At 40.0% G+C, this 17,092-nt stretch overlaps 3 protein-coding genes and 1 pseudogene across 4 annotated transcripts; 2 read left to right on the top strand and 2 right to left on the bottom strand.

Annotated features, from left to right (window-relative positions):
- The first annotated feature begins 255 nt into the window (after positions 1-255).
- On the top strand, positions 256-2,502 carry LOC306701617 (olfactory receptor 10A6-like; annotated as a pseudogene). The gene is made up of 2 exons: positions 256-955; positions 2,296-2,502. The product of its transcript is annotated as an olfactory receptor 10A6-like (transcript).
- Positions 2,503-5,114: 2,612 nt separating this feature from the next.
- Positions 5,115-6,047, top strand: LOC306701338 (olfactory receptor 4B13-like; the record flags this gene model as incomplete). Its single annotated transcript, XM_079166620.1, has 1 exon — positions 5,115-6,047. One exon carries the CDS (start codon positions 5,115-5,117, stop codon positions 6,045-6,047), a length of 933 nt encoding a protein of 310 aa, XP_079022746.1.
- Positions 6,048-10,069: 4,022 nt separating this feature from the next.
- Positions 10,070-11,005, bottom strand: LOC306701616 (olfactory receptor 2A25-like; the record flags this gene model as incomplete). Its single annotated transcript, XM_079166972.1, has 1 exon — positions 10,070-11,005. The coding sequence occupies one exon, from the start codon at positions 11,003-11,005 to the stop codon at positions 10,070-10,072; it is 936 nt and encodes a 311-aa protein (XP_079023098.1).
- Positions 11,006-15,894: 4,889 nt separating this feature from the next.
- Positions 15,895-16,845, bottom strand: LOC306701614 (olfactory receptor 4E2-like; the record flags this gene model as incomplete). Its single annotated transcript, XM_079166970.1, has 1 exon — positions 15,895-16,845. The coding sequence occupies one exon, from the start codon at positions 16,843-16,845 to the stop codon at positions 15,895-15,897; it is 951 nt and encodes a 316-aa protein (XP_079023096.1).
- Between the last annotated feature and the right edge of the window lie 247 nt (positions 16,846-17,092).

The raw sequence follows: 17,092 nt of genomic DNA, 5'->3' as shown, positions 1-17,092 counted from the left end.
ATTTGTGACAGTAAGTAAATACCATAGTTGAACTTGTTAAACTTATGAATTCTTGACTGAATGTAACAAAGACTTACTTAAATGTGTGAGTGAGCAAATGACCTGTTTTATGTTTGTTGAACATTGCATCCAAAAGGGTTATTGACTTTACAAACAAAACCGAGGATGATGATGAACTCTACACAAGTTTTGTATTTCACACTTAGTGCCTACTTTGACACTGGAGTTCTCAAATATTTATACTTCATGATTGTTATGTCTTTATACGTGTTAATTGTTGGTTCCAACCTCCTGCTGGTTGTGGTGATCTGTATGAACAGGAGCTTACATGAACCTATGTACCTTTTTCTCTGCAGCCTGTTTGTAAATGAACTGGTTGGTAGTTCAGGCTTGTTTCCATTCCTTCTGGTTCAGATCCTCTCTGACATTCACACTGTTTCTGCTCCACTGTGTTTCCTGCAGAATTTCTTCCTATACTGTTATGGAGGTGTAGAATATTTAAACTTAGCCGCCATGTCTTATGACCGATATCTTGCTATTTGTTATCCTCTACAATATAACACACGTATGACATTTAACAGGATTACTGTTCTTTTTGCTGTAACATGGCTTTGCCCTTTCCTGCTGTGTGTTGTGATGACATCATTGAGTAGCTCTTTGCAGCTGTGTGGGAACATTATTGACAAAGTCTACTGTGACAACTACTCTGTAGTCAAACTGGCCTGTTATGACACTTCAGTTAATAACGTCTATGGACTCGTTTCTACTTCACTCATAATCTTTTGTCCTCTGATTCTAATCTTCTACACTTACATGAAGATCCTCAGAGTGTGTTTCTCTGGTTCTAAACAGACAGAAAGCTGTCAGCACCTGCACACCTCACCTCGCTTCTCTGCTCAACTTCTCTTTTGGGATTTTCTTTGAAATAATTCAGAGCAGATTTGATATTAAAAATGTACCTAATATAGTGCGCATCTTTTTATCGTTGTACTGGCTGACATGTCCACCGCTCCTCAATCCCGTATTGTATGGACTGAATTTAACCAAAATTCGCATTGTGTGTAAAAGTCTTGTTTTTGGTCGACTGTGAGCTCCTGACGTTATAAAGCTCATAACTCCTCAAACGTTGTGAAACATGAAACATGAAAAGAACCGAATAAAGGATGACATTTTGACAATAGAACAACAATGTCTATACATTCATTAAATGTGAATATTACCTGTTCTGAAAATAAATAAAAGTAAAAACATTGGTTTGAATCTTTTGATCATCTGTAAGTCTCAGAGTCACGATAATTACTCAAACTATGCGTGTTTATGTTGACACATACTTGGATTTGTGGCATTGATTATCAAAAATAAATTAGAAACCATGTTGCGATGGGATCACACCATCCACAACGTGAAGTTTAGTCTCCAGGACATTTAGTCTTGACTCAAACACACAGAATTACAAGCTGAAACCAGGCTGGTCAGTGAATTGGATCAAACATTCACATCTCTTTTTTTGCCAGAAAGAACTACTAAGTACTCAGGATTGTAACCCTGGTTCTATGAGTCTCTACAGATTTTCCTGACGCTGAGCAATTCACTCAATCAGAATCAGAATCAGGAACGTTTATTGTCAAGTTATCTTGCACATACAAGGAATTTGTCGTGGTGGGTGATGCATGACATTAAACAATCAACAACAATCAACATGGTGCACGAAATACAAACATACAAATTTACAATACAATATAAAATAAAGTGCGCAACAAACAGATAACAGTAGTATAAACAAGTACGATGAGGTGTAGTGTCAAGTGTGAAGTGTATTTAAATAAGAAACCTAGAGGGAGTTTTAGGTGGGACAGGACAAGGCGCTCAAAAGACTTCATGACCACAGAGGTCAGGGTGACGGGCGGGGGGGGGGGGGGGGGGGGCTGGTTGATGGAGCTGTGGGGGATGGAGTCAGGACTGTCCCATTGTCCATCAAAGCGACAGTAGAACTCGTTCAGCTGGTCTGCCAGGTGGAGGTGGTTCATGGAGTGGGGGGGTTTAGGCTTGTAGTTGGTGTCTGAGGCCTCTCCAGACAGAAGCAGAGTCACTGCTGAGAGCTGGTGTTGCAGCTTCTCAGAGGACGGTCGTTTAGCGTCTCTCACCGCCTCACTAGACCTGTACTTTGACTCTTTGTAGAAGTCCTTGTCCCCACTCCTAAAGGCCTGATCCTCGTGCAGCCTTATCTGTCTGAGTTCTGCTGTGAACCAGGGTTTGTCGTTGTTATAACTCACCCTGGTGCATGATGGGACACAGCTGTCCTCACAGAAGCTGACGTATGACGTCACGGCCTCTGTGTGCTCATCCAGACTGTTGGTAGCAGTCCTGAACACATCCCAGTCTGTAGAGTCCAGGCACGCCCAAGATCCTCCAGAGCCTCACTGGTCCACTGCTTTGGTCTCCTCACCACAGGTCTACAGAGCTTTAGTTTCTGCCTGTCAGCAGGAACCAGATGGACCATGACGTGGTCAGAGAGTCCCAGTGCAGCACGAGGGACGGCGTGATGGGATTCGTAAAATGAAGTGAAGTAAAGTAAATAAAAGTGAAGTGGAGTGAAGTAGACATCTTTAGGAGTCCTGGAGTTGAAATGAAGTAAACTGAAGTCAATTAAAGTGAACTAAAGTAAAGTGAGGTGAACTGAAGAAAAAGTAAGTAAAGTTAAGTGAAGTGGATTGAGGCGTCCAAGAGTTAAACTAAACTGAAATGAACTAAAATAAAGAAAGTGAAGTGTACATCTTTCTGTAGGAACATTATGTAAAGTTTAATGAAGTCAGTTTAAGTATAGTGCAGTAAAGTAAAGTGAGCATCTTTAGGAGTCAGAGTTAAACTGGACTTTTAAACTAAAGTGAAGTGAAGTAAATTACAGCATAGTGTATTGAAGTAAACTGAAGTGAAGTAGACATATTTAAGATTCCTGGGGTTTAAGTGAAGTAAACTAAAACAAAGTAAGATGAAGCGAAGGTAAGTAAAGTAAGTGAAGTGGATTGAGCAGTCTTAGAGTTAAACTGAAGTGAAATTAAGTCAAGTTAAGCCAGGTTGAACTCTAGTCTGGTAAAGTAAAGAAAAGTAGACGTCTTCCTTAGCCCTGGAGTTCAGGTGAAGTAAACTGAAGTCAATCGAAGTGAACTAAAGTAAAGTAAGGTGAAGTGAAGTTAAGCTAAGTAAAGTAATGTGAAGTAAAGTAAACATCTTTAGGAGTTCTGGAGTTAAAATGAAGTAATGTCAAATCAATAGTAGTAAAGTAAAGTAAGTATCTTTAAGAGTCAGACTTTAGCTGACGGTCTAACCTAAAGTGAAGTAAAGTGAAGTGAAGTAGATATCTTTAGTATTCCTGGAGTTAAAGTAAGGTGAACTTAAGTTAAAGAAAGTATAAGTGAAGTAAAGTTGAGTAAAATAAAAAGGAGCGAAGTGGATTGATGGGTCCTGGAATTGAGCTGAAGTTAAATGCAGTAAACTGAAGTGAACTAAAATAAAGCAAAGTGATGTGAAGTGAAAATATATAGAAGTTCTGGAGTAAGTGTAGAATAGAGTAGAGTGCAGTCAAGTGAAGTGAAGTGAAGCGAAGTCAAGTCAAGTGAAGTGTAGTGAAGTAAAGTAAACTGAACTGAAGTGAAGTAAAGTAAACTGAAGTGAAGTGAAGTAAAGTAAACTGAAGTGAAGTGAAGTAAAGTAAACTGAAGTGAAGTGAAGTAAAGTAAACTGAAGTGAAGTAAAGTAAACATAAGTGTAGTGAAGTAAAGTAAACTGAACTGAAGTGAAGTAAAGTAAACTGAAGTGAAGTGAAGTGAAGTAAACTGAAGTGAAGTAAAGTAAACTGAAGTGTAGTGAAGTAAAGTAAACTGAACTGAAGTGAAGTAAAGTAAACTGAAGTGAAGTAAAGTAAACTGAAGTGAAGTGAAGTAAAGTAAACTGAAGTGTAGTGAAGTAAAGTAAACTGAAGTGTAGTGAAGTAAAGTAAACTGAAGTGTAGTGAAGTAAAGTAAACTGAAGTGTAGTGAAGTAAAGTAAACTGAAGTGTAGTGAAGTAAAGTAAACTGAAGTGTAGTGAAGTAAAGTAAACTGAAGTGTAGTGAAGTGAAGTAAACTGAAGTGAAGTGAAGTAAAGTAAACTGAAGTGTAGTGAAGTAAAGTAAACTGAAGTGTAGTGAAGTAAAGTAAACTGAAGTGTAGTGAAGTAAAGTAAACTGAAGTAAAGTAAACTGAAGTGTAGTGAAGTGAAGTAAACTGAAGTGTAGTGAAGTAAAGTAAACTGAAGTGTAGTGAAGTAAAGTAAACTGAAGTAAAGTAAACTGAAGTGTAGTGAAGTAAAGTAAACTGAAGTAATGTAAACTGAAGTGTAGTGAAATGAAATAAACTGAAGTGTAGTGAAGTAAAGTAAACTGAAGTGTAGTGAAGTAAAGTAAACTGAAGTAAAGTAAACTGAAGTGTAGTGAAGTAAAGTAAACTGAAGTGTAGTGAAGTAATGTAAACTGAAGTGTAGTGAAGTGAAGTAGACATCTTCAGGAGTCCTGGAGTTCAGGTGAAGTAACCGAAAGTCAAATGAAGTCAATCCACATTGTTAACTGTGATCCACATGAACTTACATCAATGAAGAACTTACAAACAAACAATCGCTTATCGTGCACCTGACGGTCAAATTACTATCATATGAATTACTTCATATCCAGACCTTGATGTTTACTCAGTTATTTTGTTTTGATTGACTAATCGATTCATTGATGGAGGACTACAGCGATATGTAACGGGAGAAAGAATCCATGCGTTGCTTTGTTGTTTTGTAATACGATGAGAACAGCTGGTGACATCAGTTAGATGTCTTCTGTGATAATGATGCAACATCATCTGAGCTGAAGACTTTAAAGAGGCAGAGCTCCACCAGCAGTGCTGACTAGAACAGATGAATGTTGGGATTCACACAAAGTCACAAACCGTCATTTATAACATGTGTGTGTGTGTGTGTGTGTGTGTTTATGCTGTGGGTCCAGAAAAAAAGCGTAAATTTACCATCTAACCGAGTTTGATTTCAGTAAATCTAGAAAATGTAACAGTGTAAGTTGTTGTTCAAACAGATGATGATGATGATGATGAACTCCACACAGGTTTCATATTTCACTTTTAGTAATTACTTTGATCTCGGGCTTTTGAAATACTTATTGTTCATGATTATTATGTGTATTTATGTGTTAATTGTTTGCACCAACCTCCTGCTGATTGTGGTGATCTGTATGAACAGGAGCTTACATGAACCTATGTACCTTTTTCTCTGCAGCCTGTTTGTAAATGAACTGGTTGGTAGTTCAGGCTTGTTTCCATTCCTTCTGGTTCAGATCCTCTCTGACATTCACACTGTTTCTGCTCCACTTTGTTTCCTGCAGATTTTCTGTTTGTACACTTATGCAAATGTGCAGTTTTATAACTTAGCCGTCATGTCTTATGACCGATATCTTGCTATCTGTTGTCCTCTACAATATAACACACGTATGACATTTAACAAGGTTGCCATGCTTATTGCTCTAGCGTGGTTATTCCCTCTTCTTAATATCGTAGTCATGATATCTTTGAGTGCATCTTTACAGCTGTGTGGGAACATCATTGACAAATTGTTCTGTAACAACTACTCTGTTGTAAAGCTGGCCTGTTATGACACGACAGTCAACAACATCTATGGACTCATGTACACTTTCATTGTTTTATTTGGTCTTGCAATTCTAATCTCTTACTCGTACGTGAGGATCCTCAGAGTTTGTTTCTCTGGTTCTAAACAGACCCGACAGAAAGCTGTCAGCACCTGCACACCTCACCTCGCTTCTCTGCTCAACTTCTCCTTTGGCTGCTGCTTTGAAATAATTCAGAGCAGGTTAAATATGAACAGAGCGCCCATTGTGCTGCGCATCTTCTTATCTTTATACTTTCTCACTTGCCAACCGCTCTTCAACCCTTTAATGTACGGACTGAATTTGACAAAGATTCACATCATATGTAAAAGTCTTGTCTTTGGTCAAATGTAAATGACTGTTGAAGGCCGTGCAGTTCATTCCCCCGGCTTCAGTAACACGTTGAAGCTTTGTCAGCAGCACATGTCGGCCTTTGTAATGTGGTGGTAAAATGTAATATTTAAACAAAAGCTTGAATCTTTGTCAAGTTTGTAATTCGTTGAGTTTGCAAAACGGATGTATCCTGAGATGCAAGATGAATTGTGCATTATATTTATTTTCTAAGTTTTTCACACAAGGCAGCAAATTAAAATCAGCAATGTATTTTGTGCAGTTGCTGCTTTCTCAGTGCGAGTCGTGGTCGTAGACGTACGCTGTATTTAAATAAAGTGACTCTTCCAGGTACTGACATGTAAAGGTGTCTCTGTAACAGCTGGACCGGTAGGACAATGACATCATCAGTCTGTATGACAAGAAGCCTTTGAAGCCTTATATTTCCTTTTTATTTTGTATTTGTGTTTATTTCATACATTTTCTTAATCCCTTACTCTGGTATGTCAAGCAATGTGTAATTGCCTTCTTGTTAAATGATGTTGTGCAAATAGTCCAATAAACATGAACTTGTAACACTTTTTATGATGCCCGTGTCTAAAAAGCATTAAAGTACTTATAACATTGTATACTTATAGTTTAAGCACTGATAAATATTCATAATGCCTTATAACAATACGCATAATTATTCACTCTATAAAAAATGTATTATGAAGACTTATAAAGTCATTATACGCTATTATAAAGCGATATATTGGCATGGCCCAGATCATTGGCAGATATTCAACAGTCACAAGTGTGTCTCAGCTTCTGTCCGTTTGAGTTCATCTGAAAACAGTCTTTGTTATTTATTAGGGGAAAAACGCACAAATATGTAAACAAGCCACAATCACCACAAAAATACAAATCCCCACCGGGACCGCACTGTGTGCACTGTGTGTGACATGTTTGGCTTGAAAACAGAAATCTTTCTGTACTAAGAATTTGCCAATTTGAACTAATTTAAAACAATTTGTCCCAAGCCACTTTGTGGATTTGTGTTAACCAGTGGGAAGCAATAAAAACCTCTTTATATGTCACATGTGTGTAATATTGTAGAGATTAGCAGATAACAAGATATCTGTCACAAGACACAATAGCTAAGTTTAAAAAATCTACATATCAGAGTACACACAAAAAAATAAAGAAATGTTGGTAGATTGAGGTGCTAAAAGTATTGTGATGAGATCAAATGTGTGGGACAGACTGGAGTCAAAAAGATGAAGTGCTATTGAAGTGTGGCAACAGAACGGAAGGCTTTGTACCCGTGCTCATCCAGTCAGTCACTGGGGCAAAGCACCATTGATACCAGGACTGAGCAGGGCAAGTGTATCTGTATCACACATTTCAACAACAAGGTGATTCAAAGTGCTTGCTAATGGAGAAGTGGAGCGTCTAAATTCATCTCTGATTAAGGGTAGGACAAATAACCTGGACTAGTGGAGGAGGTTGGGTAATACAAACTGTATATACGGTGGTTTGGCTCTTTGTACAGCGCTGGCAAACAAACACCTTGACATGGGAGGCAAGTCTGTGCCTCAATTGGACAAAACCCAAGAATCCAGTGGGCATTGGTTTTAGGGTTCTTCCAGCCTAATGTAGCGTTATTATTTGTAGCAGATTTAAAAAACATCTAACTTGTAAACCCTTCTACTCCCCCCGTGAGTTCGTTTCATTCATACTGGTCTGTGTTCACATTCCACCGCAAGCCAACGTGCAGGAGGCACAGCGGACGGTACTCAACAACCCGGACTCTCTAGTTATTGTGCTTGGTGACTTTAACAAAGGAAACCTCAGTCATGAACTCTTAAATACAGACAGTTCATTAAATGCTCAACCAGAGAGGAGAACATTCTGGACCACTGCTACACCACACTCAGCAGGACTCTCTGACCACGTCATGGTCCATCTGATTCCTGTCCCTCCATGACTTGTTCGCCTCAAGGACCCTTTAGGCGGGCCAGAAGAATTGTAGCCGACCCCTCTCGACCTGGACACAAACAGTTTGAGCCCCTTCTATCTGGCAGGAAACTGCAATCCATCAGGACCAAGACCTCACGCCACAAAAAGTTCCTTCCCGTCTGCAGCTGGGCTCATGGAATAAGCCCAGGGCCCCTACTGACTCCGACATCCCGGGACAATTTCTTACTGTTACACACTCTTACACAACTTTTCTTACTTAATATACACCTGCCACTTTAATAAAATACTTGTTTTGAAATACTATTATCTGTTTGTTTACTATATCTTATTGTAATATTGCATATTTTAAATTTTTAAATCAGGTCTTGTACTATTGCACTGTTTATTGTTCTGCACCATTCACCTAGCCAATATTCTTGTATGTGTAACACGCTTGTCAATAAACCGTTTTTGATTCTGAGGTTATGTCGGCCCAAAGGACTCCTGAAGCAGCAGACAGGAATCAGGCCAGAAGGTTTGCAGATTCTGTTGTAACAGAAGCAGAAAATCCACGTGCTGGACCAGTTCGTCGGAGCCATGGAGATGGACTTTCAGTCGGCCTCAAAAGGATTCCTGCAAATCTTTAGAAAACTTGGGAAGGAGAGGCGGGGCTTAGTGCCAGGCTGTACCAGCAGGGAGCCGAATTGCTGACTGAGGATATTGTCTGATGGTTACGGGGGCTTCAGAGGTCCTTCTGAACCCGTCTGACTCGTCCTCTGTAGAGGAGGGAGAGACTCTGGGAAAGTCTTGTTAACATCTCTGGTGTTAGTCAAAAGGCTCCACAAGAGTGGATGAGATTTAACCTGAAATAATGAAGGCTGTGGACAATGCTGGGCTGTTGGGCAACACCCTCTGTCAGTGTCCCATTGAGCAGTGATGCTCAACCAGTGTGCCGTGAGAGATCAGAAGGTGTGCCGTGGGAAAATGTCCATTTTCACTTAATCAGTCCAAAACAATATGATTTACTTTATTATTTGATTAATTTGTTTGATCCATTGTTTAGCATCTGAGCTGCAATATAGTGACTGAATAAGTCATAATACTCTTCCATGCCAGTGGGGGGCAGTAGGCAGCGCATTAATGACGTGTTAATTTAAGACCGTAGAATGAAATGATGTGCGGGAGAGGTTGTGATGACAAGACGAACAGCGATGGAGAAACATTTAAAAAAGGGAAAATGCAGACTCTGAACTGGGCCCTGGACCACATAACCCAGAGGAAAAGCCTCAAAAGAAAGAAAACACGGTGAGCTCGAGGCAATACAGCGAAAGTTATCTTTCGTTTGGATTTACTTTCACTTTCATCCAAACAGGCCCAGGCTTCACACCGAGGAAGGATCAACACATTGAGAGACTTGTCATTCAATCGTCAGCACGGATGCTGTATTATGCTACAGTGTGTCATTTTGTAACTTTTTAGGATCTTTTTAATGTAAAAAATGGACAGCGGGTCAGGAAAGGTTGAAAAACACTGACATAGAGGTCTGGGACACCAGTCTACAGGTCATTACTATGCTGAAGCTGTCGTTGGTCACTTCTGTTACTGCCTCACACTGCTGTGCACTATATCCAATACAAACTATACAAAGTCAGGCTCTGCTCACACATCTAAACATTTAGGACTAAAGTTATCTTCCTAAAGTTTATTTAACATCATAAATATATCAAATATACTTTCAACTTACACACCAACTTTTAATTCAATTCAATTTTATTGAAATAGCTTACTGTCACAATCACAAATGAATTTGAATTCATAACAAGGCAAAATGAAAATGATTATAAGAAACCTAAGTCACAGCTACACAACATCTACCCTGGAACACATTCTCTTTCTTTCTTTTGCCTTTGTCAGTATAATAGATGTGCATTGCTCTGTGTCCTTTTGTCTCTGGATTCATAAATGTTCGGAAGCATTTGGATGTAGAAAACTTTCAAATCACCACCATGAACAATGCCGCAGTTATTCCAATCAGTTGAATGCTTTAAACAGCGCATTTCAAATAAAGATATCATTCATTTACTCTTATTTCATCCATAGAGAATCTAGCGAGAGGTCAACATTTTATAACAGAGGATACGTTTACATGTATTCCGTATCTTAGACATTTGCAATCCGAACATGATAGGATTCAAAAGTGGTTGTATGATGAGAAAATACAGAGAGAGGAAGATGCGCAGCGCTCTGGGTACACCGGTCATATCAAACCTGCTCTGGATTATTTCAAAGCAGCAGCCAAAAGAGAAGTTGAGCAGAGAAGTGAGGTGAGGTGTGCAGGTGCTGACAGCTTTCTGTCGGGTCTGTTTAGAACCAGAGAAACACACTCTGAGGATCCTCATGTAGGAGAAAAGGATTGGAAGCAGAGGGACTAAGATGGTGAGAACAACACCAAACAATCCATAAATGTTATTCACTTCAGTGTCAGAACACGCCAACTTAACCACACGGTAGTTATGACAATACAAACTGTTTAAGATGTTTCCACAAAATGTCAAACGGATGCTTAAGGATAAAGTAATTAAGACTTTCACACAAGAATAAAACCATAATACAGCAATAAAGATAACAGCCTTATTACATGTCATACGTGTGTTATACTGTAGAGGACAACAGATGGCGAGATATCGGTCATAAGAAATAACGGCTAAATTACAAAACTGCACATGTGCATAAGTGTACAAACAGAAGATCTGCAGGAAACACAGTGGAGCAGAAACAGTGTGAATGTCAGAGAGGATCTGAACCAGAAGGAATGGAAACAAGCCTGAACTACCAACCAGTTCATTTACAAACAGGCTGCAGAGAAAAAGGTACATAGGTTCATGTAAGCTCCTGTTCATACAGATCACCACAACCAGCAGGAGGTTGACCGTAACTATAACAATGTATAACATTGCAGTTAACATAAAGTACAAGTATCTCAAAGTCCCTACATGTATGTACGTGTCAAGAATAAAGTAAGTTAAAGTTGAATTTACCATCATTCTAGTTTGAGATGACAAAACTAATTGTAACCAGGTTCGCTTCTTATTTCTCAAACCAAACTGAATCATTTGATTTAATTAAAGACATTGTTCTAAATAACAAAGGCAATGTTTTCATATTTGCCGAGCTTTATTTTGAAAACACTGCTTCACAGATTTCATTGAAAATGATCAAATATAGACAAGAGAAGAACTCACATGCAGCAATACTTTACAATGTAGTGTCCAGCCTCAACGAACCAACAAATACATTGATACTACACACAGATGGATGTTTGTAACCTGCTGTTTATACCTCTTCATGTCCAGGAAGCAGACCCACCTCAGTCATGTCCGACAGGGAATACCAGAGATTACACCCAACACACACTGAGCTTCTTCTGCACACTACACACAGAAGAGAGATATAGAGCAGCAGATTTGTGTATTAATTGCTGGCGAGTAATAATAAATATATATGTATGACTGAGTTTAAGATATTTTTTCCAGACACCCATTCATTCAGTGATTTTTATATATACACATAGATATATATTTATTATACACACTTTTACTACGTTCCTGGTTTTAATTAATTTCAAAACTACTGAACAACTGTCTACTACGAATAGATTTCATTTTATATTTCATATATTTATAAATTAATTTATCCCCATACTTTAACTTTTGCATTATTTAATATTTAGATTCTCTTTTTTTAACTTTATGTGTAATTATATTTTATTTGTAATTAAATACATATTTAAATTGAGTTTTACAACCTTAGTTCGGGAACGTTCCCGGTATTCATCCTCCGACAACTCCGAAGTCGTCGGCCCTCAACCTCCCAACAGCCCCGGGGGGAGATCCCGACTTCCGACTCTCCGCTCACCCACCCGCCGGAGATCCAGGCAATAAATAATCCCTTCAGGGTCAAGACGGATCGGGTGGGTTGCCGACATTGCCGCAGACCCCTTACACCTTTTACGTGAGACGATCCCCACCCTGGCGACACGGTTGCCTGCTGCATTCCCAAACAACCCGACTCCGAGAAGACGTTACCGGCCTCACACTGTCCACAGGCTGAGCCTCCACCGAAGTGTCCACCGACCGATGCCCCAGCCCGACCCCCAGGAAGGGGTCGGGGAGGGAGGTAGAAAGAAAGGGCCAACAGGGAGGAAGGGGAGCCCGATAAGGGCCCACGCACCGGGCATCCCAAAGTCTGCACTTAGGGCCTTAATAGCCGCGGAAATGCGAGCGTCTCCGATTGATGTCTAAGCAACCCTCAGACAAGCGTAGCTCCGGAAGGAACCCGGGGTCGCAAGGTGCATTCGAAATGTTGATGTGTCCTGCAATTCACATTACATTATTACACGGCCAGCCCACACAAATGTAGTCCAAATGTCAGTATCCGTATAACTCAAATCTGACATTTGGCCTACATTTGTATGGGAGGTCATGTAGGCCAAGTGTACTAACCCGAATTGCAGAAATTGTGCCGAATGTCCCACTGCCGTTTGGTACACTTTCTGCCATTTGGGTTAGGACCATTGGGCTACATTCCCTCCCTATAGAAATGTATGGCAATTGTCCTGGTAGTCTTCAGGGTAGGGGCTAAATGCACTGACTGTAACCCTACAAAGGAGCCCCATGAGTGGGTACGAGACCTCCGCAACGGCCATACCCAAATGGCAGAAATTGTCCCAATTGCCCCTCATTTAAATCTGCATAATACATCAATTAATAGTCATACAACTTCAAATTCATCATAAAGGGAGCATTAAAGGGCACCCCCGCTTTGCTGTCTTTTTGTGTTTAGGGCCTTTTTTGGACCAAATAGGGTCGTCCCCATCCATTCTGAACCATAACTGATATATTCCCGGTGGAATCCAACATCGTAAAGTAATAAATCATTTTCATATTTTCCATCAATAGTTCTACCTAAATATCAGAAATCCTCCCATTCGTCAGTCGGTGGCAAAAATAGCTCAATGCTGCTTCGGCGGGATTTTTCACGCTGTTGTATACGTCAGAGGTTCTCAACCTTTTTTGTGTCACGGACCGGCTTCATGTAAGACAATATTTTCATGGACCGGCATTCAACGTGTGGCAGATAAACACGACGAAATAAAATGAAACGATCGGCATTAAAACAAATAAAAAATGCATAAATAAATACAACTCACAATAATGAATCAGTGGAGCCCTGAGCTGGTTTCTCTGCAACGAGACGGTCCCATCTGGGGTTAATGGGAGACAATGACACCCAAACTGTGTTCCTCATGTCCAGTTTAATTCGTTTTGTTTTGATCTCTCTCTGACACAGACTCTCCTGATTCTGATTGTGACCATGATGACACCCATATGTAAAGAATAATCCATTTCCCTCCACAGCTTGTACTAATCTCAGTAATGCAACACAAAAACAGCTAAAATGCTCTTCAAACGTACTAGCCTTATGAATACTTAATGCTGATGTTCCAAAGGGATACTAGGGGGAGTGTGATGGCAAATGTCCACTGTGACTATTGTCAACCACTCAGTGTTTTGGTCCTTTATGTCTTGTGAGATAAAGACTTCAAGGTTTTAGGACCCTCAGTTATAAACAAAGTTAATTAATGTCAGACATGGTCAGTGAGGGTCCTCTCAGGTTGAGTAACACTGTGTGTGTCTTAATCAAGGACATGATATTGTCATCTTAGAAAAGGGGCTGAATGGGGATGCAGACAGTGGACCACTCAGTAGTTAACCACTGAATGGTCACTGTTCCTCCGACCACAATCTGTGCTCAAGTCCTTTATAAGTCGTACACAACCAACACTCTGGGTTCCTTCCTCCCTCGGACCGCATTGCATTCTGAATGACGATTGAACTATCTCTGTGTCAGGATTCCTGTCTGACCCATTGTGTGTTAACCTCTGTTTCCCCCCAATCTCCTCTCCTCATGTGTCTGTCATTCCCCTGTTTGTTATTGTACGTCATGTGCTCGGGGTTTGTTTTCTTGGACCTGCCTCCAGACGATTCCATGGCCACACCTCTGATTGGCACTCAGCTGCGGACAATCTGGATCGTTACCAGCTGATCCTGATTCCACTGATCACCGCCTGGCTGCTGATCAACCCTGGCCCTGCAGGCCTGGGTTGTCAGTCCGTTTCGTCTTCTGCCTCGGTAGTCTTACCTCTGTTCCGTAAGTTATCAGTTGATTTTTTCCTGGACTAACTTCCTTCCTCTCCACTACGGTTGTAGAATATTTGCTGAGCTGCCAGCCTCCGGTATCGAGCCACGGGACTCACATCGTCAATTTGGCCACCTGTGTTGGACCACGGGCTCCACACATCCTCGCCTTAAGATCCTGGTGAAATAAAATCTGTTTTGCCAGACTCTGTCTCCTGTGGTCTTGCTATTGGGTCCTCATCTTGACCTCCCGTGACACTCTGTGCAGAGAATAAATACTTTAAAGACAAACATCTTTTATCAATGTTTCTTAATTTAGGAATCATAGGACTCAATCTCAGTGGTCAGAAGAGAGATAAAGAGCAGCGCGTTCATTATTTGCTGGTGAGAAATATATATATGAGTGAGCAGAATCATATATCTTTATACACATAGATCTATATTTACTACACATACATTTACTACGTTCCGGGTTTTTTTATTCATTTCAAAACTACTGTACACCTGTCTACCACAAATATATTTCATTTTAGATTTAATATATTTATAAATGAATTTATCCCCAAATTTTAACTTTTGCGCTATTTAATATTTAGATTCAAATTTTTTTTAATTTTTCCCCTAAAATTAAACATATTTATTGAGCATTGTTGGCGTAAGCTGCGGAAGATGTTCAAAGCCAACAAATGCTTCTTTGTTATTCTACATATGACAATAAATAAAGAGGTGTGTCATTATTCTGTAGCTGCACAATGAGTCTGTAAAATGCTGATGATGGTGCACGAGAGGGTCAAACTACAGGTGTGTAGCACTGCTACTACCATTTTTATTATTAGTCACAGTTAGTGCCTGAGACCCACTGCTGCACCATCATTAGTCGTAGTCTCACTGCTATCGCTGATACCATTGCTGCTTTTGTTATCATTATTGTTCTACTGTATCCACTGCTGCTGTTATTATTAGTAGTCATAATGTTTCCATCATTATTATACTTTCTACTCTTATTATATGAATCATTTCTGTCACATTGAATATGTTGTAACTCTGTTATGTTGTTCATTCTGTACACATCTATCACACTTCATCCTGATGGAGGATCCTCCTCTGTTGCTCTTCCTTTTTTCTACCCGTTAAATGTTTTTCCTTTTCCGATGTGAGGGTCAAGGGTCAGAGGATGTTGTATGTGTACAGATTTTAAAGCCCTCTGAGGAGAATTTGTGAGTTGTGATTTTGGGATGTACCAAATAAATTGAATTGAATTGTACTAGTTTCCACCTTCTCAGTACCGATCAGGCAGAATGTACGCATCAGGTGCTGCTGTTCCTGTGATTTATAAATGAGCTGATAAATGATATGATGACGTGATATCAGATCGGTTCAAAGGCTCACGTTCACGCCGATCCCTGATCCAGCATTTTAGGTTGTATCTGAGGCATTTCTGATACTATGGAGGAAATGTCTCATCTGCTGCTTAACTGAGATTCACAACACATGAGGGCCCATCAGGGACCAGGTCTAACACCAAACCCACAGCATCATCAAGACACACAGAACATCTGTTTTGGTTACGCAGAGCTTTTCCTCTGGCGTCTGCACTCCTGTGAGCTACACACTGGACTCATGATGTGTGTTAGAAATACAATCAACCACTCATTATTTCAGTTCATCAAATCCCACATTAATCAGTGACAACAAGTGTTAGTAAATAAATATTTACTGACTTGTTATTTCCTCTACATTGTATCTTTGTAACAGGTCAACATTTTATAACAGAGGATACGTTTACATGTATTCCGTATCTTAGACATTTGCAATCCGAACATGATAGGATTCAAAAGTGGTTGTATGATGAGAAAATACAGAGAGAGGAAGATGCGCAGCGCTCTGGGTACACCGGTCATATCAAACCTGCTCTGGATTATTTCAAAGCAGCAGCCAAAGGAGAAGTTGAGCAGAGAAGTGAGGTGAGGTGTGCAGGTGCTGACAGCTTTCTGTCGGGTCTGTTTAGAACCAGAGAAACACACTCTGAGGATCCTCATGTAGGAGAAAAGGATTGGAAGCAGAGGGACTAAGATGGTGAGAACAACACCAAACAATCCATAAATGTTATTCACTTCAGTGTCAGAACACGCCAACTTAACTACAAGGTAGTTACTGCAATTCAAACTGTTTAAGATGTTTCCACAAAATGTCAAACGGATGCTTAAGGATAAAGTAATTAAGACTTTCACACAAGAATAAAACCATAATACAGCAATAAAGATAACTGCCTTATTACATGTCATACGTGTGTTATACTGTAGAGGACAACAGATGGCGAGATATCGGTCATAAGACATGACGGCTAAATTACAAAACTGCACATTTACATAAGAATACAAACAGAAGATCTGCAGGAAACACAGTGGAGCAGAAACAGTGTGACTGTCAGAGAGGATCTGAACCAGAAGGAATGGAAACAAGCCTGAACTACCAACCAGTTCATTTACAAACAGGCTGCAGAGAAAAAGGTACATAGGTTCATGTAAGCTCCTGTTCATACAGATCACCACAATCAGCAGGAGGTTGGAACCAACAATTAACACGTATAAAGACATAACAATCATGAAACACAAGTATTTAAACAGCCCGGTGTCAAAGTAGGCACTAAGTATGAAATAAGGAACCTGCGTTGAGTTGATCATCCTCCTCCTCACATGAACAGAATTCAGATAGAATATCATTCCCTCCGTTAAATAGAATGTTGAGATCAGAAATAATAAACAACAATGAATTCATGACATTGTGTGAATCCTAACATTCACCTGCTTCAGTCAGAGTCCCTCCGAACTGAGCTGAGACTTCTGCTTCTGCTTCTTTTAACCTCGTCGAGTCAGAGAACGCCCCCACAGGACGACAGCTCATCATCAAAGGACCAATACAGACTCTAAC

The sequence above is a fragment of the Pholis gunnellus genome (genome assembly GCF_910591455.1).
Source record: "Pholis gunnellus genome assembly, chromosome: 9".
Lineage (NCBI taxonomy): Eukaryota > Metazoa > Chordata > Actinopteri > Perciformes > Pholidae > Pholis > Pholis gunnellus.
The sequence above is the reverse complement of the archived record's forward strand: the minus strand, read 5'-3'. Positions and strand labels throughout refer to the sequence as shown.